Source organism: Dinoponera quadriceps, unplaced genomic scaffold (genome assembly GCF_001313825.1).
Source record: "Dinoponera quadriceps isolate SergipeBrazil2010 unplaced genomic scaffold, ASM131382v1 scaffold1889, whole genome shotgun sequence".
Classification (NCBI taxonomy): Eukaryota; Metazoa; Arthropoda; class Insecta; order Hymenoptera; family Formicidae; genus Dinoponera; species Dinoponera quadriceps.
The window spans coordinates 907,887-917,893 of record NW_014557272.1 but is presented as its reverse complement, the minus strand read 5'-3'; the positions used below and the strand labels follow the sequence as shown (position 1 = coordinate 917,893).

Below are 10,007 nucleotides of genomic sequence, written 5' to 3'. Positions count from 1 at the left end.
CCCCCCCCCCCCCCTATTTCGTATGCACCGCAGCCACCGGATGTCGGGAGGATTTGTCTTTAATACCACTACTGATGGATTATTACGGCCACTCGTGAATACGACACTGCGAAATTCGCTTAATGCGCATTAAATGCGGCCGCATGCACGCGCGAGAGAAGCTCGCGTTCCAATGAAAACCAATGAATTCGTCGACCGTGACACGCGGCTCGATACATCGGATCGCAATCAGGCCGCTTTTGTGCGACGCGGCGCGATCGTTGCGGCGATTTGCGCGAGCGCGTCGCGACATGGTAGTAATCATTCGTCTTAAAGGGATGCCATACTTGAATATTGAATATTGTATATTCAAATCGGAAAGTTCTTATTGAGGACCATGTCGGATTATCGATAGTTCCCTCTCTCTCTCTGTTTCTTTCTCTCTCTCGCAGAGAGCAACTGAAAACTTGACTTACGAAATACTAATTTTTTCTAGAAAGTTTATGTTTTATTGGTTACGCAGAATTCTAAATGTCTTAACATGGAAATACGCGCAATTAATTGGAGCATTGCTCAGTATGTGGTGAAAAAATTTCAAAATAACATCCTCAGCTATCGGCGTAAATATTTACCTAATACAGAAATTCTGCAGCTTGTACATACCGAATGTGTGAATGGTCCAATCAGGGAAAAGAACATCTTTATATCCTTTCAATCAACTTTAGAAGTTCGAAAAGTTTGCAGAAAAACGTTGACGTATCTCGGTTGGATTTTCCGTTAGAAATGGTAAAGCCGGCGTAGCGCATATTCATCGTGTTCACATTTATAACACACTTATACTTACGTAAGATGTATATGTACGAGAAATATAGAAAAAGAGCAGCAAATCATGTCAGTGTTTATGTAACAATATCACGAGGATCGCTTTTACATTATTGACGCTTATCAAGTTCGCAATCGACTTTGGCATCCCCTTAACGTGTACCGATTGCTTCCTCGTTTATCGTACTGTGAAAAATCAAACCGAGAGAATTGCACGTCAACAACGCTCGGTTCAGTAAGCCGGCGATTCGATGAAGTGGGAAGATATATCGTGGAGATATTTATATTAAAGCGGAATAAATCAATTCCAAAAGCCACGCGGAATCTGTCATCGGAGGCTTATGCATCTCTCGCGATGAATCGCGGACTGCCGACTCAGCGCGAAATACGGGATTAAAGTTTCATCCGGCAGTGGCGGAACACTCCGTGTAAAACGAGTCGCATACGATACGTTTGATAAACCGTGCAGAAGGGAGAACTCTTCTTTTTTTCTCTTTCCTTCTCTCTCTCTCTCTCTCTCCCTCTCTCTTTCCTTTCCTCTCTCCGAAAGAGCTCGGCGATAAACCGAGAAACAAACGGCCCGCCGCCGTTTTCGTTATCCGCGTGCGTGCGCGGCAAAGCGGCGCCCGGAAGAGGGCGGGGGACGCGGATAAACGCGGAAAAAAGGGACGGAATACGATTATGCAAATGTCAACGTGCGGGAGGAAAGTATGTACCGTACGCGCACGCACGCGCGCGCGTTCGGCGCACACGAGGACGTCTCGACGTCCGGCGTCGCCGTTATTAACATCGGCCTCGCATGGCTTAATATTTAAATTAGCGATCCGCTCGGTCCGGAATTCGCTTTGGCGATAGCGCTCGCTTCCGTGGATTATTAACACGAGCCAGTGAGCTCGAGCGACACGACATGTGGCGTGCCCGGCAACGTCGAGGATTGCTCGACGACTCTCGCACGTTCTTCATCGGTGAACGCGTGTTCGCAAGAGAGAGAGAGAGAGAGAGAGGATGTAGGTACAACTCGAGAGGGTAGGCGTAACTGAAAAAGCGTGGTTCTGGGATAATCGATGCGCAGGCATTCTGGGATATCCTGGTCTTTCGCGTGTTTTCCCGATAAGGGAAAATTCTCCCTTCATGGAAGAGGAAGTGGCGCATACGAGGGATATTTATTGCCTTCGCCCACTATGAATTCGCACCGCGTTTTATTTTACGGCTGACGTAAAGTAAAATGCGTGTTTACGCTTCCCGCATTTTGCGCGCGCTCCGATGATGCACGCGTACGAATAGATTTATTGTGATAAATGGCCAAAACAAAATCTCGAACTCCCAACCGTTACGTGACGCAGCCGACGATATTTAATTCTTCTTGAGAAATTTTCAGAGATCGCGGTCGAGCGAGTTCAGAAATTACCCTCCTGTGCAGCGAACGCGGGATTAAAGATGTACCGTCCAACTGACTCAAAATAATGAAAAGATAGCAAATTGATCTACACTGCATTTAAACGTGACGCTAAAAGTTTGACGGTGATTCAGAGAGAGCTTGGGTTAAATGAGTTTGATAAAAATTCGATGAAAATTTTACCACGTGTATTGAAATATCATCTAATTCATTGCACGTGCGATTAGAAAAAAATTGGCCATTCGAAAGCTGAAATATTTATAATTAATGTTTATATATATATTTTTTTTCTATACATATTTCTTAAGAATAGCGTGCTGCTTTTTTAATTTCCATCTTTAATATTTTCTAAACGAAGAATAAGATTTCAGTGAAGCACGAAATTGCAAAACATAATCCATAAAATATAATAATACAAAATACTAACAGACAATACAATCTTTAATCGCAACGCGCGCGTGCGGTAATCCCCCATCGCAGTTATTGTTGCACGAAGACGACGGCCGGTCTTAGGAAGGTGACAGCCGATCCATCCGGCGACATGTTTCAAACCGAATCGGGTGTGTCGGATGTTTACGATCGAGTGTGATGAACGAGGGCTGCTTAAAAATACACCGGTCGCTCGTTACGCGCACACACGGGCGCACATGTGTCCGTGTCCGGCGCGACAAAATGTATCGCCGCCAATTCGTTCGGCGATCATTATAAACGCGGGCACAATGGCGTTGTTCGATAATGTCCGAAGATCTCGCCGCCCCCGGCGGTCTCGTGGATCCGCGCGGCGTGATAGATGTTGCCGCGTCGCGTTACCCGACGATCCCCGACGATACATCACGCCGATGTATCGCGCCGACATACATTTGCGTCGCGGCGGTGTCGAAACGCGAATACAAATTGAAGCCCCATCATTTTTCGATCCCGCGGAATTCTATTATTCGCGGCCGAGCGCGCTGTCGAGTAACGGTCCCCGCTGGCCGCGACGTCGCTCTTTAACGGTAGCGATCGCGATCTGTCTGTCTGTCTGTCTGCTTGTCTGTCTGCCCGGCTCTCTTTCTCTCTCCTGGTGATCGAATACGGGGGAATTAACGCCCTTTTTCAATTATTTCTGGCCATCGATCCGCGCTGCAAACGAAGCGGAATTAGTATGAGCGTTCTCGCTGCGTTCTAGCGAATTACATTCGTGCGGACAATTAAACGTTTGATATTTCAACCACCGGACTTTCACACTGCTCCCCGGCCACTCTGATGAACGTTAATCGGTAATTCGCGGTCGACAACGTTCTCTCTTTCACTCGCACGCTCTCTTTCTTTGCGCTTCTTTTCTTTTTACAGGTCATGTGGATCAACGGTAACCGCAGGATTATTGAGTTTCAATTTGCCCCCGTAACCGCCCTTTTGTGTTGTGTGCGTAGTCGCAGCGGCATATTTAATTATACTGCTTCGTGAACGCACACGGTCCAAGATTAATTAGTTGCTAATGTAATTGATTATATTTGTCAGTGTTTGCAGTCGCAATCCGGCGGGTGGATTAATTCTGCGGTAATAATTTATCAAAATGGCGCTATCAGTTTACGCACAAAATTAGAGAACGTCCTCAAACGGAATTACATTTCGATCGATCAAACGGCCGTGCCGAATTAGAAAATTAATCATGAATCACGGTCAGTCGCCCGCATCGAAATCACTTTGTCCGCGATGTAACCGCCGACGAACTACATAACAACGCAACATTATCGTATTTACATCCGCAATGTTATCCATGTCTTCCATGTTTCTATTTAGTCATACGTTTTCATATAAATTTCATATCGTATTCGAAGAGAGAGGGAGAGAGGGAGAGGGGGGGGGAAGAGAAAACTTGCTTTTTAATTTAATCCATTTCAATTTTACCGCCTCGGATTTAAATATTAAGCTGCTCTGTACTTTCATATTCCGTCGGTGCGAAATTATTTTGCGATCTTAATAAACGCATCTCCCACTCTCCCTCATAATTTATGCATTTTTAATTTCACTGCGAGACATTTCGTGTAACTCGACTCGAGATGTCATTCGCGATATGAAAATCGGAGTACATGACCGGCTGCAGCGGCGGTTAAAGAAAGTGTCCGCGCGAAAACGCTGGAGCGGCACGCGTGGAATGCAAGTTCAAGCGCGGCGAAAAGTGCGCTCTCATTCGAGAGCCGAGGAGAGAGGAGGGGGGAGACGCGGGGAGAGAGAGGCAACGCTCGCCGGATGGAAATATCGAAACGCGTGGGTCGTCGTGGCGAGAAAAAAAAAAGAAGCGAAGGGGAGGGGAGAAAAAGAGAGTTAGAAGAAGATAGCCGATGCGCTCTCGTGTCGACGAGCTCTGCTATGAGTGAGCGAGAGAGCGACGAAAAAAAAAGCGGCGCTGAAAAAAATAATAGCGCGAGAGAACGCGCGGCGGGACGCGCGTTCGCTTTGAAACGAACGAATGTCCGGTATTAAAAGTCGCGCGTGCTTTTCCGCAGCACGAGAACATAGCGTACGTCCCAAAGCGTATTTAATAAAACGCATTATTCGGTCTTCCGTGAAAAGTGAGCGTCCGGTATGAAATTACGTCGGAAAATAACGACACCGAAAAAGGAGTTTGCAATTTGCGTTTCGAACGACGAAAAAAATTCAATTGATGTTTCCGTTAAGAGGAAGACATTTCGAAATCTTACACGTCTTTTGTATACTGCTACTTCTTGTAGTATCTGCTACTTACTGTATAATGGTATATACCGGGTGTTTCAGACCACTCGTATGTCCTATTTAAAAATGAGGGATGTTATTTTGAAAAATGTTTCAGACAAAAGTTGTGGGGTAGAAAAAGTTCCATTTCCTGATAGCGTCAGTTTGACCTTGGGTGGTGTCGTCAACGTCAGAACAAGGTCACCTTGAATTTTTTTAATGGAACCTCCTACTTTTTATTGCATATTCTTATTAGTTTATCTCGAGAGCTTTTCAAAACATTATAAGAAAGTATTTTTTCATTAAGTACTTTTCGGTTTATAAGGAATCAGAAAATACTACGAAGAACCGTGAGATCCTTATACCTACCATGGGTAATGCTAATTGCGGCTGCAATTTTCAAACCTTATAAATCGAAAACTATTTAAAGAAAAAATACTTTCTTATAGTGTTTTGAAAAGCTCTCGAGATAAGCTATAAGAATATGCAATAAAAAGTGGGGGGTACCATTAAAAAAAATTCAAAGTGATCTTGTTCTGACCTTGGCGAAGCCATTCAAGGTTAAACTAATAATATCAGTAAATGGATTTTTTATACAACTTTTGTCTGAAACATTTTTCAAAATAACCACTTCCCTCGTTTTTAAACGAGTGGTCTGAAACACCCGATAAGTGTGTGTGTGTGTGTGTATAATTATATTTGTAATTATTATTATGCAAACACGAGCCGAAATTTTGGTTCTCTTAATCCTACTCAATAAACTTAAAGGATTAATGGAGGATCTCGAGATATATAACACTTTACAAACTATTGTTATATCTTAATGTTACAAATACCGTTTTTTACATGTCCAAGATTTAAGAAAAGATCTGTTAATAGACTTTGGAATAACTCCAGGTCTTTTAGTATAAGCATTTTTTGGAAAATTATGATATTTGGAATTATTTAATATTCAACAACCCCCGATATTCATTCTATATTTAATTTCTATTCTTAATTTCACTAACTAATGTATTAACATTATGAAACTTACTTAATTCCAGAATATATACGATATAAACAAATATTGAATAATTAACATAAATAAATGAGATTGATAATATTGAATAAAAGAACAAACGTTTTCTCTTATTCTATTCTCTCTTATTCGTTCTCTGTTATCGTAATTTATTATTATTATTTTTTATTAACGTTGGAAGTTCCGACAAAAGGTGAGACGGAAGAAGTTGTAAAAACAATGACAGCAGTTGTGTATACAATTATTGATGAGGATAAATTTAAATTTGATACAATAATAAGGAAAGCAGAAGTGAGAAAAGAAATAATATTAAAAACACAGATCTTGGTTCTTGCTAAATTTAGACCGGCATTAGTGGTTGTAAATTATTTACAATTTTCGACTGAAAATACAGTTAATTCAAGATTTGTCTTTAGATATCGTTAGATGATCATTTAGATATCGTTATTCAATTTTTTAAATAGATACTACTTGTTTTTTTAAGAAAATACAGGTTAATGGATAATCAGAGATTCATAAAATCAGATAACAACAGATTATGAATGTCGATTTTAAATTAAATTCTAAATCTCGACTCGATATATTTCTCTATTCTCAAAGTTCATCAAACGTTCGTCAAAATCAATAGCTTCTTTTAATAAATGATTCAACGTACCTGGAAATATATGCTGTATCTCTGGCCACATCCTACGTCCTCTGTTCTCCGTCCTGATTTTCCAATCCAGCGTCCTGGCCGCTTTGTGGTTCCACATATTCATTGGTCTATCACACGCTCACACGGATACTATTCAATCGGAGAAACGCGTGTTTTAATTAACGCGATACCGACCGACGAGAGCTCGATTTAATATTTCAAAAGTCCACGGGAATGATAACTAACGCACCGATGCACGTACTCCGCGTCGTATGTGCATCGTTCGTTGTCTCGAGACGTATTGACGTGATCACGGAAAACTACGCGACGAGAGAGAGTATCAAAACAATCGGCACCTACAAAAACAGCAACGTCACCGTGTAAACACTAACACTCACGTGGATACGATTCTATCAGAGAAACATGCGTGATTAACGACCCGATTAAATATCTCGAGAGCCGCCGAAATGTTTAATCACCCGGCGAGAATTGTAAACAACGCACCGATACATATACTCAGCGTCGCGGCATGTGCGTCGCTCGTCGACTTCAGACGTAATTACTCGACCACGGAAAAGTACGTGACGCACGAGAAAATCAAAACAATCAGCGAGAAAAATAAAGTTATTTTTATCCAATTGTTCATTGATGTCGCATGCTAATTAATGATAAGCATATTCCGTGACCAGGAAATCGCGACAATCGACGACAATTCTCAAAATATTCTAGTCCTTCAAGACGATAAAAAAGAATGATTAAATTATCAGAACGGTCGCACGTGCGGTAAGTATCGGAAATCACCGTCATAGCATTCGACGATCGCGTTATTAATTAACACGCAATAATTAGTTACCAACGTGTTTCCGATCGATTCGTACTTTTTTTTATAGGACTATTGAGTATCCCAGTGAACCACGACAACTGAGAATTGATCCCAAGACGGAATACAGGACGCAGGATGCAGCAGCAGTCGGCAACGAGGCTTATAACTCCTTTGTTCTCACCTAATTCGAGTTTTCAAATTCTATACCAAAATCTCTACCGCCAATACAAAATAAAATAAAGAGGCTACGAGAGAAGGATGTTAGTTGCTTTATTTGCCCACTTGTACTCATTAATCTTTGGATTATTTAACATTTGTCGCACTATTCTATTTGCAGTTAAGTAAGTTACATAATATATTGTTTGCATTGATACATTATATGCTGCTTGTTGGAATCAAGATATTGAGTGCAGGTAGACTATTGAGATAATCTCGCTTGGAGTGAGAAACTCAGAAAATACTGCCGCTCTAACCTAGAATTTCACTTCAAGAAATTTAGAGAGTTTTTTTTCAACCTCTCAATACAAAATGATTATAAGTAATCATTTCTAGATTAATTTTAGGATTCTAGTATTAAAGAGTAATAGCCTATACAGTGTTAAAAATAGCCCGAGATGCTCTATTGGCCCTTCAAATTAGAAATGAAACTCGTAGGGTACAACGAAAATTTTTAGTCGAAGAGATACCATTGTTTTTCAATGGTATCCTTCATTGTGCGTAGATCGCGTGACTAACGCGGAGGATGTTTTCCGCGATCTGAATGTAACAGATTGAAAACACGGTAACGCGCTCTTTTTCAGCGATTTTCCGAACGAAGTGTTTTCGCGCTGAGAAGACGGAAATCGGACCGGCGCGCGGCTAACGTTTCGCAGATAAAGCCGACTGATGAAATCGGTTGTGAATGCCGTCGGGCGGGCTTAAAGCCCGGATATTCATACGTTGTCACAGAAAATTGAGCCATAAAGGCTCCTCGGCGCGCGCACGGCGAGCGCTATTGAAACCGTGCCAAATTCGAAATTAAACCGCGGCGCGACGTCGCGCGCCGTCGCGCGCAGATTACAAAGGATTCCCGGGCAGCGAAAAGGATATTAAGCGTGATCCATAATTCCGACTTAATGCCCGGAATATTTACGATAGATCATCCGCGTGTGCGCGATCGCGAATGCACGCGCTCGCCCACGGCGAATCCACGGCTCGGACACGATAAAAACCGCGCGCGTTATATCGTCGCAATTACGCGCGACGTCAAATCGCGCGACATGCAATAACGAAAATGATGGCAATTCGCTCACCGCAAACGTCCCTCGAAACTACGCACTACGTTCAGTCACGTACCTGAAACAGAAAAATAAGCACCGCTATTACAGCCACGTTTGTCTGCGTAGAATTATTTTAGAATTACCGTTGCACGCTCTTGGTCGCGCGACATTTTTACGGTATATATGTACATGTGTTTCGAGCGCATGTTGCGATCGTTTGACCGTGTCGAGAGGCAGTGTGACAAATCACAATTAAAGTCGATGGATTGCAGAGGGCGGGATTAATTGTGCCGGTGAAATTTACGCTGGAATTTTCAAGCGACGAAATCGTTCGCGCCCTCATTGCACGCGAAGTCCGGGCAGTTTTTCTTTAACCCTTCGGCCACATTATGGGTCAGATAGACCCGAGATGAGTTGTGTTTAAAGGACTATAGCGAGGAGAAGTGCGTGATCAATAAATTCTCCCCGCTCTCGAAGAATCGTTAAAGAATCGCTCGATCCATTAGACGTCCATTAGACGTTTTCAGATACGGAATTTAGAAAATCGATATGACCCTGTACGCAATCCTACGTCAAGTCTACTTAGTTCTGCAACAAGTCTTCAAGTGGAGAAAACGGAAATAACTTCTCATTTTCAGCACCAAAAAAGCACTAACAGTGCCCCTTTGACGTTACAAAGGGAATTTAGACCTCCCGGAGGGAGAAACTTGAAATTCTACATCAAGTCTTCAACTAGAGACGACAGAAATAATCTTCCCATTTATAACATCAAAGGGGATACAAGACTTTCGGAGAACTTCGAAGACTTCATGCAGAATTAAATAGACTCAATGTAGAACTGAAATTTCGACTCGGGTATGCGGTCGGAAAAAATTCAAGTTCAGTCGCATAGAAACACGCACACGCGTACACATTTTTTTAAACAGCTCATCGTCGGACATAATGGGAGTAGCGCATATCCCATTATTACGCCGCATCTCCGGCGGTCCCTTCTAGCAAGCGTGCAAATAAAACGCGGTAATTAAAAGATTACCGGCATAATCTTCGTCTACGTCGCATCGCCGGCCGCTTCGCCGTGGTTCGCGCGATGAAACGTATTGTCTTGGCATTTCTCGCCCACGCCCCGGATTTTCGTACCGCGCGCGAGATACTTCCGCACCGGGGTTAAACGCCCGGGAGAAAAGCAATTATACCCGGAATTAGGACAGCCGCCTACGGAATAGTTGCTATCTTAACCCCACCGCCGAGCATAAATCTCCCGCTGCTGAACGATGAAACTTAATCCCGTATACTTACTCGCACGCTATACGACGACGCGCCATTTTCCAAACGACGCGGGAGAGTCGGAGAGAAAGAGAGAGAGAGAGAGAGAGCGAGGGGGG

At 42.9% G+C, this 10,007-nt stretch overlaps 1 protein-coding gene across 1 annotated transcript in view; it reads right to left on the bottom strand.

Moving 5' to 3' along the window:
- Positions 1-6,611, bottom strand: part of LOC106748873 (CCR4-NOT transcription complex subunit 6-like) — a 363,820-nt gene extending 357,209 nt beyond the window's left edge. The window contains exon 1 of the mRNA XM_014627791.1: positions 6,565-6,611. Coding sequence (XP_014483277.1) covers positions 6,565-6,595 — 31 coding nt within the window. The 5' untranslated portion in view covers positions 6,596-6,611. The remainder of the gene's footprint in view (positions 1-6,564) is intronic.
- Between the last annotated feature and the right edge of the window lie 3,396 nt (positions 6,612-10,007).